This window comes from Pantherophis guttatus, chromosome 1 (assembly GCF_059756535.1).
Source record: "Pantherophis guttatus breed Tessera chromosome 1, ASM5975653v1, whole genome shotgun sequence".
Taxonomy (NCBI): Eukaryota; Metazoa; Chordata; class Lepidosauria; order Squamata; family Colubridae; genus Pantherophis; species Pantherophis guttatus.
Genome location: NC_142063.1, coordinates 108532170 through 108551969, shown reverse-complemented (window position 1 = coordinate 108551969; position 19800 = coordinate 108532170). Strand labels below are relative to the sequence as shown.

The following is a 19800-nucleotide window of genomic DNA, read 5'->3' as shown; positions in this document are numbered from 1 at the left end:
TCTTATTCATACTTGTTTATTTGTTGATTCTGGTCTTATTCCTGATTTCTAGTGTTAATCAAGGTCAAACGGGCAGAGTTTTCAAGAATTTCGCTTTCTTTAAAATATTTAATTTAAATAAAAAGTTATAGAGAAGGAAAGGTAGAAGTCATATAAAGAAAAAAACTATAGTTGTAAAATACAAATAAGTAAAATAGAATCTAAAATGTCACAGAGGTTACAGTTTTATTATGTATCCTTAGTTACTTTTTATAAATTATGAAATATATGACTTTTTAAAGAAGTAAAAATCACCATTAAGCTTTAAACCGGAAATTCATTAAGCTTTAAATTGGAAATGCATCCTGGTTAATACAGTACAGATAATCAACTAAAATTACAAACTATAATAAATTAGATTAAAATAATATACTATAATAAATTAGATATTAAAAATACTCATGAAAATTGAAATATAAATGGCATAACTAGAAAAAAAAACTAACATTGGGGTATGGTGCAAAATACATGTATCAAATTGCAACACAGGAATGGTTTCCATTTAGAATTGAATTCTGCATCAGATTTACTTTTTAGATAGGAAGTTATTCTGGAGACAGGTATATTGCCACAAGTTGGTTAACTATTCTTCCAAGGAAGGAACCAAGCAACCTTATGTATAAGGAATATATCCCTGTGGCAGTTAACATATTCAAAACTGGTTCATTTTTTTCTTTCATTAGAAAGCAAAAAGGAGAACTCGTTCACCCCACTTCCCTCTAGTCTTCTATTATGTTCTGTCTCCCTCAGCTGAACATTGTGGGATTTTTTTTTTTAGGCAGCTAAGCACATATTGAAAACATAAAATGGGCTGTCACAAGTGACCATTTTATTATCTTTTTTTTTTTTTTTTTAAATTTGATTTATATGCCGCCCTTCTCCGGAGACTCAGGGCGGCTTACAGTGCGTTAAGCAATAGCCTTCATCCTTTTGTATATTTATACAAAGTCAGCTTATTGCCCCCACAAACTGGGTCCTCATTTAACCTACCTTAGAAAGGATGGAAGGCTGAGTCAACCTTGAGCCTTGGAGAGATTCGAACCAGCAGTAAATTGCAGGCAGCTGTGTTAATAACAGGGTGCTTTAAACCACTGTAGTACCAAGGCTCTAGAGATGTAGGTCCTAGAATCATTCTTAGAATAGAATAGAATAGAATTCTATTGGACGCACAAGGAATTTGTCTTGGTGCATACGCTCTCAGTGTACATAAAAGATATGTTCATCAAGAATCATAAGGTACAACACTTAATGATAGTCATAGGTTACAAATAAGCAATCAGGAAACAATATCAATATAAATTGTAAGGATACCAGCAACAAGGTTACAGTCATACAGTCATAAGTGAGAGGAGATGGGTGATGGGAACGATGAGAAGATTAATAGTAGTGCAGACTTAATAGTTTGACAGTGTTGGGGGAATTATTTTTTAGCAGAGCAATGGCGTTCGGGAAAAAACTGTTCTTGTTCTGGTGTGCAGTGCTCTAGCGTCGTTTTGAGGGTAGGAGTTGAATAATATTTTTGCATTTCCTTTAAAAAATTAAAAATCCATAAGGCTGAAAATTAGGTGGATACCAGAAAAAGGATTTGGCAGACATCCTATTACTGTCTGTAATATAACATAATTTTTTGTTTAGATGATGACCTAAATCACTTGTCATCAGGAGCACTGTGCAGATAATTCTGGATATTTATTTTCCCCTACAATTTATTATTGGACATTCCAAATTAACAATACCTGTAAGTGTCATCTGCTGGAATAAAGCGGCACAGTCTTAAGTACTCTGCTGAAGTGTCAAAGAAATTGGAGAAGAGGGTATGCTGAGATTGCTGCTGTCAAATTGCCAGTTCAGGTGAGAGTAAGTTTTAGTGTAAATTAATTAATACAAAGTGTAATCAAGATGTACTGTTTTTGCCCCTTTTCACTTTAAAAGTTGGGGATAGGCACCAAATACATCATTAAATCCAGCAAAATGATTTCTAAAACCATTTAGAACAAAATAAGTGAAAAGATTCTAAAAACTAAGAGTAAGAAATGTGCTCTATGAAGTGCTTAATGTTGCACCTTCCACATACAGATTACATTGGTTTCATGTGTGCCCTTCATAGGGACTTGTAGGAGTGATAGCATCCTCACAAGCACTTTGCTGCCATTAAGAGAAGTAAGTCATGGGGAAATAAATTAATGTTCAGTGGAGGAACTGTTTACAGTGTTAGTAATTAAACTATCACGTCTGGAGGACATTTCATTCCCTGAACAGTTTCCAATATTTAAGAATACTTAAAAATTCTTTTTTCTCTCCTGTGAAACAAAATAGTGCATTTCTGACCTTCATTTGGATTATCTAATGAGAAAGTGGATCGAATTAATATATAATCCACTCCAGTCCAAAAGAACTTTGGGCAGGCAACAACAAGGCACCAAATTTAAAATGTGCAATAAAGACAATAAAAACCAAAAATCATTGGTATCATTAATAATACCTATGACAATCATCCATAATCAGATGGGTTTAAGCATGTTGGAACACTTGAGTTTACTTTCCAAAATGTAAGGAGGATAGTGGCTGCCTGAAATACTACATAGGAGATGTTTCAAAAATTGGGGGTTACCACAGGAAGGGCTGTCCACATCTTATGTACAATATCTCCAAAAGAGGAGACTCTTAGAAAACCATGCCTAGATGTTTTTTGCAGGAATAGGATCAGGCATGGCTGTAGACATTTTGGTGCCCTAGGCAAAGACATATTCTGGTATCTCCTATGGTTAAACTCATCTTCTAATTTTGTTAGGAATTCGAAAAATGCATCCCCCCCCAATTTTTGAGCTTAGAATTTTCTGTGAAATTATGTTTACCCCTTGAACAGATCCACTGACACCGAGTGCACTGTTTACTGCTTTTTGCTTTTTAATGGGTTTATTGCAGTTTGTTAGAAGCCTTTTCAATTTTGGTGTTCCCTAAAATTTGGCATCTTCGTTGACTGGTTACCTAGACCCAAGTCTGGTTGTTGCACGATGTAAGCAGATAATGAAGTTTTAAAAAATGTTTGTGCTTGGCAAGATTGCAAGTCGAGAAAGATGATATAGACAATAGATAATAAGGTGGAGGGAAGAGGTCAAAGATCATATTGGAATGTCTTTTAGTGACTGCTAGAATTAAGTTTGAAGTGGCAAGCTACAGTCACTAGAAATGAAACCCAACTTCTAGCATTTAAAACATTACTTCTTTGTTTGGTTGTCCCATTATTTTTGGAGCTCTCATTCTTACCCCCCTCCCCCCAGATCACCAACTAATTAAACATAACAAAACTCACAAACAAGTAAGATAAATAATTTAATCCTAAATCATGCAAATAAGCTTTTAGACGTTTTTCATTTTACTCATATTTCAGTGATGCTAAATGAGCTATTTGCTAAACATTATGGACACCTACGGAAAGTTCTCATCTTGCCTAGCTGAGATTTGGAACCCAAATATTCTTTGTTGCTTCTGCTAATCAAAATAAATATCTAGTTTAGCCATTTTATCCATTCTTACCTGGAAACACATTCGATAGTAGTCTTGGCAAACGCTCATAGGATCATTCTTTAAATTGTTCATATTAAAATGATGCCTCTAAAGTGGAAATAACAAGTCCCATGTAGGCATTTGTTCTAAAAAATGGAGTTGACACGAGAAGAACCTTACTTTGAACATGTTATTCTCATTGTCCTTTCTCCCCGCTGCACATAATAGATTCACTGTCTTCTGATTGACGAATTTCAGAATTTTGATACCGCAATCAATGGACACAATGCAAGTAGAGAATACCAAACATAAGAGTTGCATGTAGTATCATCTGTCACATCACTAAAAGAATCCACCTATCAAACACTTATCATCCCTCCCCAAATACTCATACACCGTGTATACACAAACAATCTGTCTTCTGGGATGTGTTCTCAAAGCAACTACAAAGTTAAAAGTAAAACCAAATTCTACTAAGAATATCAACAGATTCTCGCCCTAGGTCAGATGATCTCTGAAATGCCTCAATTTTCATGGCATTAGCTGAAATTGGTAAGATTAAACATTTAAAAGGACACCAAAGCTTTAAGAAAGAACAGTGTTACAACTGAACATATGAAATGATGCTTTTTTTTTTTAAGTTTGTAGGCATCATTTTTCTGGAAGTGATGGGAGCATTTTATTAGCAGAGAGCCCTCAGTCTGCCCTCTATGGGGAATCCAGTTCTTCCTCTTTCATTTCCCTTGGGTTGCTCAAAGAGAAGGGAGGGGCTATATACAGTATTTAGAAAGGGGCGGGAGGGAGCTCAAGCCTTTTCAAAATGAAAAGATTTCAGGAAATGAAAATAGAAGGCAAGGACACAGTTGCCGCTTGACAAATAGGGAGCAGAGGCCAAAATATGTCTGAGCACAGACCTAGTAAGTATCAATCTTTAATTCCTATTAATTGCTATGTATAGTTGAGAAGATTAGGTGAGAGGTGATTTAGGTGTCTGCAGCCTTATACTACCTGGGTACTTCCACTAAGGCACACATGTGGGCAAGGGTTGCCCATCCCTTCTTTTTACAGGCTGGGCTGTAGCAGCTTTTATGCAACTTTTTTTAAAAAGTGATTTTTTTCCCAATTGGATTCATGCAAATTGCTAAGCCACTCATCATGGTTTACATCACGTACTAAGCAGTAACTTTAATCAGCTGTCCAACAATGGGACCCGCTCATAACTTACTTATCATTGACCTGCAGTCTTGAAATCAGGCTGCTAAATTATGGTACAAGATTGTATGAATCACAGCAAAGTCAATCCTTTGCCTCACATTTTTTGCAATTGTGAGATGATTCACATAGAAGTTATTCCTTGATATACTATTTTGGTTTGCACTGTCAGAACTGGGATATTATTTCCGTGTCTATAGTACAGAATAAATTATTTTCAGTGTTGTTATACAGAAATAATTTAGATTGTTATTATTTTTTTAAAAAAAATTAGAAGGAATGTTTGTGTTTTGTGAAAGTAGATGCTCTATTTTTAAACTGGGTAGTATCTGCCATTTTTATTATTGTTCTTATCCAGTGGTGGGATTCAGCCAGTTCGCACCACTTCGGGAGAACCGGTTGTTAACTTTGTGAGCTGTTTGGCAAACTGGTTGTTGGAAGAAATCATTAGGGCAGAGAACCGGTTGTTAAATTACTTGAATCCCACCACTGTTCTTATCCCTCCAATTTTGGGGACAGTCCTGAGTAATCTGAAATTATCTCTATCTGCAGTTTTTCCCCCATTCTGTTTGAAGCTAAATATAATACATTTTTCAAATACTGTACTGTCCTCTTGCTCTTCTTCCTACTATTTATGTTTTCCCCATCCCTTTCTCTGCCCGCTCTATGTAGCATTTGGCTTAATCATGTATTTTAGAAAACTTGAAAGTTTAACCACTTTTCCCCTCCTCCACTGCCACTACATCATCTAAATGGGCTTCCCTAATATAGACCGTTTCTAATAATGGGCATGTTTCAGTCTTTTTCCTGAAACCAACATTGATGATGTTACCTAGTTTGGGTAATGAAACATCTGCAAGAAAACAACCAAGTTCAGAGACCACCAAGGACTCCTCAATCTTTTTTCCTCCCTTAATGACATCATCTTGTGTTCTTTGTTCCCCAGAGCAAGAGGTCAACGAAGTGAACCTTTCCAGGTTAAGACTCCGAGTTCTTCCACTTGAAATGCTACAAAACAGCAGTATAGAGAGCCTGAATTTGGACCGGAACAAGCTGAAACATGTCACTGGGATTTCATGTCTTTACAACCTGAAAAAATTGATTTTGTCGAAAAATGCAATGACGGATTTCCCAGTGGAAATCCGAAACCTGCTCCATCTGGAGAAGCTGGAGCTCAATCAAAATCAAATCCGAGATATCCCCGAGGGGATTTTCTCTTCTCTCCCTAAGTTAAAACATCTTCGACTTAACAACAATCATTTAGACAGTCTTCCTAAGGATTTAAGTTCCTGCCGGGACTGTCTCCAGTATCTGAACTTGTCCACAAACGTATTTCAAGCCGTCCCTCAAGTAGTCTTGGAGTTGAAAAACTTGCAAGAATTCTACATACAAAATAACTTTTTGCGTCAGCTCCCTAAAGAGATGTTCACCAAGCTGTCCCTGAAGATGTTCAAAGTAAATGGGAACTCACTGAGGGAACCCCCAAACGAGGTATGTGCAGGGGGTATCAAACAGATCATCAGTTACTTCAATCAGCTACAGAATGGCCAAGCTGAGGAGGACAAGCGTGTCAAGACAATGTTTTTGGGGACATCCTTAGCAGGAAAGTCTACAGTGTGCAAAAGCTTAAAGCAGGGACAAGTTGTTCGACTATCCATGGAAGAACGCACCGTTGGGATTGAGATAAGCGAGTTCCACATCCAAGGCTTCACCTTTCTCTTTTGGGATTTTGCTGGCCAGCTGGAATACTATGTGACCCACCATATGTTCATTACTTCACAGGCCCTTGTCATCTTGGTCATTAACCTTCACCAGTAAGTGTTCTCTGGCTTTCTTTGCGAACATGTATTGTACTTATTTATGAATGAGATTTATATGATCATCCAAATTATAAACTGTAATTCAGGACAGCTAGTGTGTATTTTAGGGCACACAACAAAAAATAACCAATACATTTAACAAAACACAAAGATAGGATGCAATATAATCAAGGCTGAACAGCAATCATATTTATATTCTTGACACCATCAAGCTGGCTCATCCAACATCCTGGCCAGTGGTGGAATTCAAAATTTTTTACGACCAGTTCTGTGGGCATGGCTTGGTGGGCGTGGCAGGGGAAGGATATTGCAAATTGATTGGTTCTCCCATTTTCTTGATGGGACCATCCATCCATGCAGCCCCTAAACTCTTCCCCTACTGCTCAATCTTCTTTTGGCTCTGAGAGGACTGGAATCTTGGCTTTTACACCCTTATTTTAATGGATCGGTCAGCCAATCCATTGGTAAACCTAGTTTGCAAACCCTTGAAATTGGCTTAATGCAGTGGTGAAATCCAAATTTTTTACTACTGGTTCTGTGGGCATGGTGTGGCTTGGTGGGCGTGGCTTGGTGGACGTGACAGGGGAAGGATACTGCAAAATCTCCGTTCCCACCCCATTCCAGGGGAAGGATACTGCAAAATCTCCATTCCCTCCCCACTCCTGGGGGAAGGATATTGCAAAATCTTCATTCCCACCCCACTCTGGGGCCAGCCAGAGGTGGTATTTGACAGTTCTCCGAACTACTCAAAATTTCCACTACCGGTTCTCCAGAACCTGTCAGAACCTGCTGAATAGCACCCCTGATCCTGGCCCTAATGCCAAGAAGCGTGAAATGTTTTTCAGTGACAGTTCCCTTTAATTTAAGCAGAACAGATAAATCTAAATCTGCACACCTAGTTCTAAATGAGTCACATTTAAATGCTTAAAACTTTGGCTGACTCTTGGTGGTAATATAGAGGCAACGATCACCGTTTTTATCCTGCTTCGTTGCAATCTGATAAGTGGGGCATCTAAGGCTAAATGTCATGCCAGTCCATCTCAACTCACTTCCAATAAACCAGCGTAGGGTTGCACTGCACTGTTTCTGAAGAAAATACACAATTTTTATACTAAAAATTAATTACTGTAAGATTTTTTGACCCAGAAGGAACTTTAGCACACACAAAAAAAGTATCCCTTTAATCAGTCCTGCCCAGAGTTTTGAATTTTCAACAATGGATATCAGCTGAATTCCCAGCAAGCCAAATATAGCAATCAAAAGATCAATTCCCTGTTGTTTCTGTCTAAAGTTGAAAAACAATAGATCACACACAGAATGTGTTTCTCATATTTAGTTACAGATACTTCATACTTTTCTACACAGCTTTTTTAAATGGTTCGTTTTTGTTGGCTTGTCTTTTGCCTCCAATGATGGATATATTAAATAATGTTACACTTCAATTCATCACTTCAATTCATTTTGTAGTATGCCGAGATCATATGTTTGATACTCTGGGCCAGCCTTTTTTATTTCAGCAGAAATGAACTGCTTGTAGTGTCACTGATGGGTAAAGCTTGGCAGATGGCTGTTTAAGGTAGTGTCTCCTTGCTTTGAATTTTTACTTAAGGAGCTCTGCCCCAGGGGTGAAATCCAGCAGGTTCTGACAGGTTCTGGAGAACCGGTAGCGGAAATTTTGAGTAGTTTGGAGAACCGGCAAATGGCTGGCCCCAAAGTGGGGTGGGAATGGAGATTTTGCAATATCTTTCCCCCCAGGAGTGGGGAGGGAATGGGGATTTTGCAGTATCCTTCCCCTGGAGTGGGGTGGGAATGGAGATTTTGCAGTATCCTTCTCCTGGAGTGGGATGGGAATGGAGATTTTACAGTATCCTTCCCCTGCCATGCCCACCAAGCCACGCCCACCAAGCCATACCACGCCCACCAAGCCACGCCCACAGAACCGATAGTAAAAAAATGTGAATTTCACCACTGCTCTGCACTATTTTACAGTATACTACAGTATTAGTATATAACTTTAATGAGGAAGTTGAGGAAAAAAAGAAACTCCAGTTGCCAGTGAGTTGCCAGTATTACATGACGATTGGGACTACGGGTAGTCCTCGATTTACAACAGTTTGCTTAGTGACCGTTCAAAAGTTACAACGGCACTGAAAAAATGTGAGTTATGACCATTTTTCACACTTGTGATTGTTGCAGCATCCCCATGGTCAGGTGATCCAAATTCAGATGGTTGGCAACTGACTCATATTTATGACAGTTGCAGTGGCCTGGGATCATGTGATCCCCTTTTGTGACCTTCTGACAAGCAAAATCAATGGGGAAACCAGATTCACTTAACAGCCGCATTCCTAACTTAACGCCTGAAGTGATTCACTTAACAATGGTGGGAAGAAGGTAGTAAACTGGGGCAAAATTCACTTAACCAATGTCTCACTTAGCAACAGAAATTTTAGGCTCAATCGTGGTCATAAATGGAGGACTATCTGTATTGAAAATATTTGCATTTAAATAAGCTATTTTATGAGCACATTGGCAGGTCGGTTGGCTCAGTGATCCGTTACTTTTCATAGGTATCAGTTTACCAATGACTCCTTCAAGGATCTTGTTGGATTTTGGATTAGCAACCTCTTTATGCGAGTGCCAAATTCTGTAGTCCTTCCTGTGGGAACTCACGTGGACGCTTGTTCAGAAGAGGAGGTTGAAGAAAAGAAAAAGGATATCATGTCCAAGATACAGGCCATGCTGGAGGAGAGAAAGACCAACTTAACTCACCTCATTACTAACCTGGAAGACAATGAGGAATCGGAGTTCTATGAAGACCAGTGGACTCGAGTGAAAGAAATGGAAAATTGCACCCTTACAGTAAGGAATGCTGTCATATATATTTCATATACAATGATCTCGACCCAGAAACTGCGGGCATGCAATTGTCCAAACATCTTAGGAAACAGTCTAAAGCAGCGATGACATGGGTCCTTTAATTTTCTTTCTTTTTTTTTTTTTTTTGGCCAAATCTTTAGCCAATCAGATGACATTCCTACTTTTAGGAGAGAGGGAGAAATTTTACAGTTGTTCTAATTTTGTCATGCTATACATAAACATGTACGACATCTCCTATTCCACTCCGTTCTCCACTGAGCTTCCACTAACCTTCCACACCAAGCAGTATGTTAGTAATTCCCCTCTTCTCCGCTTGCTTGTTTGAAGTTCTCTTTGTCCCTATGCGTTTTCTGTTCTAGATTCTAGATCTTGTTCCTGTCAACGGCATGGATTACCTAGACATTAAAAAACTCGAAGAAACCATTTTGGAGCATGTCAAGAATGAAGAGCTCTTCCCCAATGTCATCCAAGTGCTGCCCCCTATCTATAAACGAGTAGAAGCAGCAATTGTGGATATGATGCAAAATAACGAAGAGATGACTGAACATGGCAAGTAAATATTATTAGTGGCATTTTATAGATTTCCTCTTTGTTTTCTTTACTGTGTTTGTTATTAAGTGGGAGCAATCCCTTTGGGAACATGTGCAATGGAATATGTGTATTTCACCACAGCTGTATAGCCACAACTAGCTCAGAACAATTATTTGGGGTCTCGTTCCTAAACTCTTTGCCTGGGCCTAAATTAAAACTCGGAGTTCATTTGGATATCTAGAGCCACTGAGGCAATTGGCCTTCTGGTGCATGCCTCCTCTTTGTGCAAATAAATAAATTTATTTGGGTGCTACGTTTCCTGATTATTTAGGGCAAGTATTTATTTAAAAACATAAAAATCCACATAAATCAATGTTTTAATTGATTTATTACATTAATTAATTAATTATAAGCTTATTGGATAAAAAAAAGTTAATTGGGCTTAAAGATTTGGAACATTAGAAAGAGAAAGAACCCTTTGAATGAAGTTCTCATGGAAACATTCTTTTGTGTACGTGTATGTACCTTTCAGTCATTTTTTTTTTTTTTACTCCTGGTGACCGTATAGTCTTTGTAGTTTTCTTACCAAGGTTTTCGGAACTAGGTGGCGCAGTGGTTAGAGTGCAGTACTGCAGGCTACTTCAGCTGACTGCTAGCTGCAGTTCAGCAGTTCAAATCTCACCCGGCTCAAAGTTGACTCAGCCTTCCATCCTTCTGAGGTGGATAAAATGAGGACCCAGATTGTTGAGGGCAATATGCTGACTCTGTAAACCGCTTTGAGAGGGCTGTAAAAGCACTGTGAAGCAGTATATAAGTCTAAATGCTAAAATAATGTTCACCTAGTAGAATTGGCCTTATTTATTTTTCTTTTGATTTTGCTCATTTAGAAGTCCAGGTAGTTCTCAACTTACTAACAGTTTAGTGACCGTTCAAAATTACAACAGCACTGAAAAAAGGGATTTATGAACGTTTTTCACACGTACAACTATTGCAGCATCCTTATGATCACATGATCAAAATTCAGCCACTTGGCAACTGACTCACATTTATGACGGTTGAGTGTCCTGGGATCATGCAACCACCTTCTGACAAGCAAAGTCAATGGGGAAGTCAGATTCACTTAAGAATCAACAAGAACACCATTGATTAACTTAACAACTGTGGCAATAAAACTCATAAAATGGGACATCGTTCATTTAACAACTGTCTCACTTAACAACACAAATTTTGGGCTCAATTATGGTTGAACTTTGAAGACTACGTGTAGCTTGGAGCATAGAACATAGTGTTTGACTGCCTGAGGCTGTCTTTTTCGAAGCAGCCCTGAACAAGTGCTCTTCTATTATTTTAGGGATGGTGAGTTTCAATCTTTTACACAGCAAGCTCTCCTACCAATATCATTTGGATATAGAACTTCTGCGGGATATTTTGAGATATCTTCATCGCATTGGATTAATTGTATGGTATGAAAAGATCAAGCAGCTGAAGGACACAGTGTTCTTATGTCCAACTATTCTGATCACTCTCTTCAAAGTGAGTACCTCCTTGATTCCACCTTAGCACCAAGGGTTCTCTGCTTCTCTAAAGTTAGCTAGAAGCCAAATTTCCAGAGACCATAGGTTTTAAAAAATGGTTCTCTCGTATGTATAACCTGCTCCCAATCATAACAGACATTTTGTGGGGTGCTACAAAGGCAAAACAAAACAAAACAACAAATTTAAACCATTAAAATAATGGCATAAACAATCTTCCATAGACTCAACAGTAGCCGCCAAAGCTTCCCCTTACGTTTTCTCCCAAGTCCCATTCAGCAAAGATTATTATTGATATTAATGAAAAGTGCTGGATTTTGGGAAAGGGGTGGGGTTATTCATGAACAGTCTCTACATTTTCTTCTGTATTGTCTCTGATTTAAACCAATGGTGTATTGGTAAATGCTTTTACCATTTTCAAGCAAAATAGAGTGAGAACCAAACTGCCCATGAGGTGACTTTCACATAGAAAAATGCTTCCATTTGGGTGGCGGGGTGGGAGGGATCCTATTTTTCCTGTTCTACTCTTCTTCCTTGTCTTTCTGACAGCTATCTGAGGGTTGAGAGACACCCCTCTCCCAGAACAGAATAAAATATAATGTGAAGTAGGAGAGGCATATTGAAGTCAAGTTGTATAAATGCAATGTATTAAGTTCCTATCCAGTATCTTTATCTAAACAAGATCAGTGCTTGGGGTTCATAATTTTGAAGTATGGATAGTCACTTGGCATTCCGACTGTATTTTACTTCAGAAAAACAATGGTTTGTTACTAGTCAGAATGGAAGTGGATATTCTGTCCAGAAGCACCAGCTAAATGGTGCAGCCATCCAGTTCGGTGCAGGAATTCAAAATACTATATACCCTTACCACTTACTGAGAACTTTTGAATGTTCTTTGTATGTTTCAGCTTAACTTAGTTAGACACCATGTTTCCTTTACTTTCCACTTCCAACAAGTATTAAAAGGCAGTGGACTATGCTTCAGACCTATGGGACAGGTTCATGTCCTGTTCAAATCCTAAGGGTCAGAAAGAAGAGCATGGTCTGAGGGTGGGAGTACAGGGAGAATGGAAGAGTAGCCCAATTATTTCTGTTTCTGAGCTGAGATTTCAATTTATAAAGTTTTAAAAGGAGGTAGGACAGGAGTTGCATGGTTTTATTGTTGGTATGATTAATCATTTAGGAATCAGAAAGATACTAGACACCAAGAGGTTTACTTGTAAGTCTTGATTTATCTTCAGTCAACTCCACTAGCAAAATTGTGAGCCTACTTAGGCAAATATGTTTCTGTTTTTCTAGACTCTTGTGAGGTATGGCCTAATGCAACAGCTGGAGAGCATTTCTGTGGACATCTTGATAGGAGAACATGCCACCATCCGAGACCGGGCCAATTGGGCATTGACGTTTAAATCCAAAGCCATCCTATGCCAGAAAGCCATGAGAGCTTTGCTTAAGCAGCAGCTTACTTTAGACAACATGGTAGACATCTTTGAGGAAATGGTGGGAAGCAGATTCCAGAAGGGGAAACTCTTCAGCCTACTTGAGCACTTTGAGATCTGCCTGGAGATCAGAAATGTAGAAGGACTTAATCCTAGAGCCAGAACATTTGTACCTGGGGAGCCATGGGAAACTCTGCCAAACCTGGAGAAGGACACACACTACTTATTTCCTAACTATCTCAATCAAAGTCAGGAGGTTTCAGCAAGGTGGGGAGAAGATCACAAAGAGGACTTGCATATTCGCTTGTATTTTTCTCCTGAGATCCCAGAGGGCTTCTTCCAAAGGTATTGAATAGTATCTGCTAAACGTCATAGATAATGACAAGCCGTCCTGTGGCCAATATCTACAACTGAGGGCCTCTTTGAACCGGGAGCCAGTTGATTTGCCCAAGCAAAGGTCAAATATAAGGATGAGGCCACCACTATTCACTGGATAATGTCTGACAATTTGCCACTTTTATCTTTACAAAACTGTGAGGCTTTTGTTGGGTATTGGTAGTTTGACTGATACTCCGTTGTCTTTAAAGTAATCTGTCCTAATCCTCTGTTAGAGTATTTTCCTGCAGACTGTCAAATGGAGAGCCACTCTAATTTGCAGAAAAGTAAATTTATGACAATTTTGCAAATACAACAGTGGAACATGCAGTTGTAACCAAGCTACTTAATTCTGCAGCCCGACTGCAGGCAAGAAGCCTCAAGTCTAGGAATTGATTGCAGCATGTTTCTGAAAGATACAATAGCCTTCATCACACAGTAACCCCACTTCCTTCCCAGAACTCAAAGCCACCTACAGGACATTTCTACCTCCGGTTTTCTTCTCAACCCTAGGCATTTAGTGACTAGACCAGAATTCTTCAAGGAGCTTCCATGCTGAGTATGAGCTTGAATCTGATCTCTCAAGGCCAAACCACCATTAATAACTACACCCCACTAGTTTTAAGCATTAGGGACTCTCTAGAACCGTGATGGCAAACCTATGGCATGCGTGCCATAGGTGGCACACAGCGCCCTCTCTGATGGCACACAAGCTGTCGTTCCAGTTCAGCTCTGCTGCGCACCTCCTGCCGGCCAGCTGGTCTTCAGGTCTCTGCTGCGCATGCGTGGGGGCCAGGGCACGTGTAGGGGAGGGCTACATGTACATGCCCGGGGGGCTGGGGTACATGCAGGGGAATATGTGTGCACATGCGGGGCCGGGGCGCATGCAAGGGGCCACGTGTGCATGCATGGGGGGCAGGGCCATGCAGGGGGGTGCATACACAGGTGCGGGGCATATGAGGTCATATGTGCATGTATGGGGCGGAGTGCATGCACGGGAGCCTCACACGCATTGCATTTTGGAGGTTCAGGTGCCCGCACACTTTCGCCAACCCGTCTGGAAAAGGTTAGCAATCACTGCTTTAGAATACGGGCTGTTTAGTCCCCTCTTGAACTGATTATTGCTGCAACTGCCTGGGCCCAATTTAGCAGTACTAGTAATGCTGGAGGAAAAGAGAACATCTTAAAATATGATCTGAAAGTATTGACTGTTTCCCCCTCCCCCCCTCTTTCTTCCCAGACTCATGGTGAAAGCTTGTTCCTTCTTTTCAACTCACTGGGTTGCTAAAGCCATCTGCCTGCTCGTATGTAGTGGCAAACCTTTACTGATCAAAGCAAATAACCAAAAAGGTTACAGCTACATTGAGCTCAGGTGCAGAAAGCCAGGAGAGAGGGCTGGTATGTACAGCAGCATTGACTGCTTTTTTGGTTCAAATGTAATGTAAATGATAGAGAACAAAACAGTATACAGGTAGTCCTCAATTTACTACCAAAATAATCCAAAATTTATGTTGCCAAGTGAAATATTTGTTAAGTGAGTTTTACTCCATTTTGCGACTTTTCTTGCCACGGTTGTTAAGTGAATCACTGCAGATGTTAAGTTAGTAACACGGTTGTTAAATGAATCTGGCTTCCCTGTTGACTTTGCTTGTCAGAAGGTTGCAAAAAGGGATCACATGACCCCAGGACACTGTAACTGTCATAACTATGAGTCAGTTGCTGGGTGTTTGAATTTTGATCACATGACCATGGGAATGTTGAAATGGTTGTGAAATGTGAAAAATGGTCATAAATCACTTCCTGTTGACACGCAGTGACCAAGATAAACTTTGTGTGTCTATGGAGATTCTCAGTCATCCAAGTCATGGTTGTCCCAAAGGTTTCAAAAGGCAACTGGACTTTCTTGTTTTTTTTCCCTTGAAAACGTTTCACTTCTCATCCAAGAATCTTCCTCAGTTCGTCAGAAATGTTTTCAAGAAAAAAAAATAACAAGTAAGTCTAGTTGCCTTTTGGAAAGCACCTTTGTGCACAAGATGTTTAATCAGCAAAATTGCATCTGCTTTAAAGCATCTTTTAAAGCAGGGGTCTCCAACCTTGGCAACTTTAAGACTTGTGGACTTCAACTTCCAGAGTTCCTCAGCCAGAGACCCCTGCTTTAAAGTTCAGGCCAGCCTTTTGCAACTTGGGGCTCTCCAACAGCATCAAATATCAGCTCCCCATAAACTCACAGCCTTTGGCTGGACTAGATGATGACTACGGGAGTTGAAATTTGACCCATCTAGGATTCATTAAGTTGGAGAAAGCTGGCTGCTCTGAATGTATCTTAAGACCACACTCCCTGTTGCCTTTCTTTTACAGGATTCCAGTTAACCTGGGACTTTATTATAACAATCATCTTCATCAACCAAAAACTCCTGGAGGAATGGCCTGGGCTCCATCTTTGCATAAAGGCTCCTTGCCGGACAGTTGAATGTCCTGCTGAATTTGTCTGGCCAGATCTGGATGATAAGATGACTGTGTACGTATTTCATGCTATGCACCAGCAAAAAACAAGACTGTAAAGTTTTTCAGAGTTTGCTGTTTAAATTACTTCGTTCCCTCTATATTGGCCTTTATCCAGAAAATATACGCTATAACATTTGTCTTTCCAAAGCAGATCCTCAGCTGAGATACTTTGCTAGGAATCCTTGTTTTCTTAAGTTTAATTGAGGGATGGCTCTGTACCCTCTAATTTGACTTTTAAAAAGAAAACAAAACCTCCAAAATATTTAAAATAAGGCACTTGTTTTTATTTAAACATTTCTTCTGATAGCATTACTGAGGGTTTCACTTCTGCCACTTTTATAGTCTCCCTCATTTGGTGCATCAATCTCCCTGAACCTGCTGCCTTCAAAATGTTTTAGGTCTCCTCTCCCATGGTTCCCAGCCAGCACAGCCCAAACTAGACTGGAGATTAGGGAATGTGGACGGCACTAGATCAGAAAAAGCTGTGCTGAAGGATGGCTATTATGTCAGGTTCTTTCTTCAGCTTATAGATAGGGCTTCATCATTTTTTTTTAACCTTGTTAAACCTAAGCTAGAGAATATATTTATAGTCAAGCTAAGAGACTAATGTTTTTATATTCTTATTCAAATGACTTATTTGGAGATGTTATGTTACTAATACAAAGTCTCCAAAGGGACCTTCTTGAGAAATCAGCCTGAAATCTGAGCCTATCTCAAGGGGTCTACAGGAGGCTCAGGCTGCACTGGGGATTCAAGCTTAAATCTTTCCTGTTCTGTCCATCACCATACCACAAAATTGGTGTGTACAATTAAGACCAAGCCACACTATTTCTGAGGGATTTGTACTTATCCAGGAATAGCAATAGGAAAGAATAGTGGATCATTGCTCAAATGACAATTTCTTTCCATTTTCGTTTGCATTTTTTCCAAATTACAGCAGTGGGATTTTAAATATCCCTTTGTACTTCTATAGCGTTTCAAACTTTCATGTTTAAAGCATTCGTAAAAATCACTGTTGGTAACCAAAGCAAACTTGACCCCAAACAAAGCCACCCACATTTTAAGAATCATTTTAATGCCTTTTTCTTTGAAAGTTCAAGATGAGGTACATCAGGGTCTCACTTCATTTTATCCCAGCCTTCATCTCCGTGATAAGTTGGTGTGAAATAGGTGTAACTGGCGTAGATCAATCAGTAAATTCCATGCTTGTATAGTGATTTGAACTTTGATCTTGTTCTTAGTCCTTAGATACCTTAAAGGTAAAGGTTCCTCTCGCACATATGTGCTAGTTGTTCCCAACTCTAGGGGGCAGTGCTCACCTCCATTTCAAAGCCGAAGAGCCAGCGCTGTCTGAAGACGTTTCTGTGGTCATGTGGCTGCATGACTAAACACCAAAGACGCACGGAACACTGTTACCTTCCCACCAAAGGTGGTCCCTATTTTTCTACTTGCATTTTTTATGTGCTTTCGAATTGCTAGGTTGGCAGAAGCTGAGACAAGTAACAGGAGCTCACCCTGTTACACAGCACTAGGGATTTGAACCACTAAACTGCCAACCTTTCGATTGACAGGCTCAGCATCTTAGCCACTGAGCCACCGCGTCCCTTTTTAGATACCTTAGTAGCAACCTATCATACTAGAGGCCAATCTGTTTAGTGATGCTTGGTCCTGTTTCTCATCCAACTTCCTTCCAGGTTCAAAGAAGACATTAAAACTTGTGGAATTTGTGCCCATCGATTTGAAACAGAGCTCCTGTTTCCCAAAGGTGAGGTTGGAATATTTGCCATTAATGTCAATGCTCTGACTTAATTATTTATATACCAATGTTAATGTTGTCATTTCAATAAACTAGAATGCTGCATGATGAAATTGTGAGTTGCTCTTAGGGTAAATGTCCAGAAAAATATAGGCTTAGTACATTTTCTTCAAAAAGCTTTTAGATACAAAATTCCATGGTGCTATCTGTGTTTGTAGTATTTTATTGCAATTCAGGTATAATGGCTGTATAGCCCATCGGTTTTGGAGGGTTAAAGTGCGGGGACCGGGGAGGGAGCGGCACGCCCCCCCCATTTTGGGCCTAGCAGGCCTGAGATAGACCCAAAATGGGGCATGGGGGGGGTCATGCTCACGTCTGTGGGGGTGGGAGGAGTGGGGGAGGTGCACATGTGCAGGGGGTGGGGTCGCATGGGGGGGTCACACATGCATGTGAAGGGGCGGGGGAGCACAGCGGGGGTCGCATGTGCATGCACAGGGGGTGGGGCATGCAAGGGGGGCATTGCATTATGGGTGTGGGCACACATGTACGCACTGTCGCACGTGTGCACATGCTTTTGGCACCTGAGAGAAAAAAGGTTAGCCATCACTGCCCTATGCATAGCCCAGTGACTTGATACTTCACTGAGATAACCATAAACTTGGATGATAGCATGTCTGCCATAGCATGCCATAACATTATTGCAAAGGCCTAATATTACTAAGCATTTCACTTTTTCCACAGTTCCAAACAAACCAAGCAGAACTGAGGTTCCTGCACAATATTATATCACCAGCTATGGGAATGCTACCTTTGGAACCAGCACTGTCCATGTGGAAAGACAGGTTTGTTAATGTGGCAGTCTAAAGCATCCTTCCTTAAACTAGCTAGGAATTATGAATTCTAGTCCAACATATCTGGAGGACATCAAGTAAGGGAAAACTAGCCAGAAAAATGGAATGTAAGTTTGACCATGATGTCAAAAGCGCAGGTCATAACTGTTATGTACAGCATTTCTGGTACAAATTGGATGTCAGGTGTCGATATCTCAAATAAATTGAAGTGCTGACATTCAACCTGCATTTACTCTAGTGCTGACATTGGACCCTTCATCTACCACTATTCTAGCATCAGCTATACTGCTATGAAACAAACAGTAAGATTTCATCCACTTATTCAGTATGATGCAAAGAAACCTCACTCTTTGCTTGAGACATGTCTACAATACGGAATCTCTGTATTATGGGCAGCCCATTGCTGAGGCAGGCTGAAATTGGTTCAAGGAGTAACAGCCTGGAAATACATTAAGTTTTCTCTGGAAAAACAGAAGAGAACCTCTCATCTGATAGGGAGATGACTTAGTGGTTAATTGACCAGTCCATAAGGATTTGGGAGAAATGGTGGTGGCTTTACTCTGGTTGATGACATTCAGCCAGGGAAAATTGCCAATTACTGTTCTTACAGGGACATGTGAAGTTGTATAGGTAGCAGCAGGGCATGGTCCCATTCCAGGGACACGTTAATAGCAAGATATGGGCACGTTATGATTTTTGCCAACATGATTTTCTCCCACTATTCTGGGTAGAAGCAATATATGGTAAAATGGATTGGAGGGGAAGGGGTTAAATGTAAAAACGAAAAATTCTGCAGGATTTGGGACTGGATCTCCAAAAGCTGCTTTGGATGATGCAAGAGGGCAAACACAAATACCTCTTTGCAAAAGATTTGTAAACTGTTCTTGCTAAGAAGTTCCACACTGGGGCTCCTTATATCCTCGAAAGCAATAGAGAACTTTATTCTATCATTGTAACATTTGGCTTTAGATCTGTTTAATTTGTTAAACAAAATCTGTAATTCATTTTCTGGTGTTTTTTGTTGTAGAACATCTTGGATAAATGAAAACAGCCACAAAGGATAAATCACTAGCCAACATCATTTCTGTCTATGTTATTTCATGATCATTTCAAATAAAAGAAAAAGACGTACTTCTTAAATTTACATGGAATGTCAATTTATTTCCGTAAGATATTATTGACTAACGTTGTACCTTAGTGAGCTTACACAAGTCACAGGAAGACTTGATTTCTCATTACAAGTTCTCATTAGACTTTTCAGAGTTTATGAAATAAATGTTTCCGTGAGAAACCTAAACAAAATATATATATATATATTATTATTTTGCTTTAATTTATATGCTGCCCTTCTCC

General features: G+C 39.7%; 1 protein-coding gene across 1 annotated transcript; it reads left to right on the top strand.

Annotated features, from left to right (window-relative positions):
• The first annotated feature begins 4357 nt into the window (after positions 1–4357).
• Positions 4358–19587, top strand: LOC117666063 (uncharacterized). The gene is made up of 8 exons (XM_087880693.1): positions 4358–4463; positions 5705–6572; positions 9149–9440; positions 9818–10007; positions 15694–15853; positions 17535–17605; positions 18338–18438; positions 19475–19587. The coding sequence occupies exons 1-8, from the start codon at positions 4445–4447 to the stop codon at positions 19490–19492; spliced, it is 1719 nt and encodes a 572-aa protein (XP_087736819.1). The 5' UTR covers positions 4358–4444; the 3' UTR covers positions 19493–19587.
• The last annotated feature ends 213 nt before the right edge of the window (positions 19588–19800 follow it).

Excerpts from the sequence above, each read along its gene's own strand:
- LOC117666063 (XM_087880693.1), top strand. Across the intron at positions 10,008-15,693 it reads CGAAGAGATGACTGAACATG|GATTCCAGTTAACCTGGGAC; the intron begins GCAAGTAAATAT and ends TTTCTTTTACAG. Across the intron at positions 15,854-17,534 it reads CTGGATGATAAGATGACTGT|GTTCAAAGAAGACATTAAAA; the intron begins GTACGTATTTCA and ends ACTTCCTTCCAG.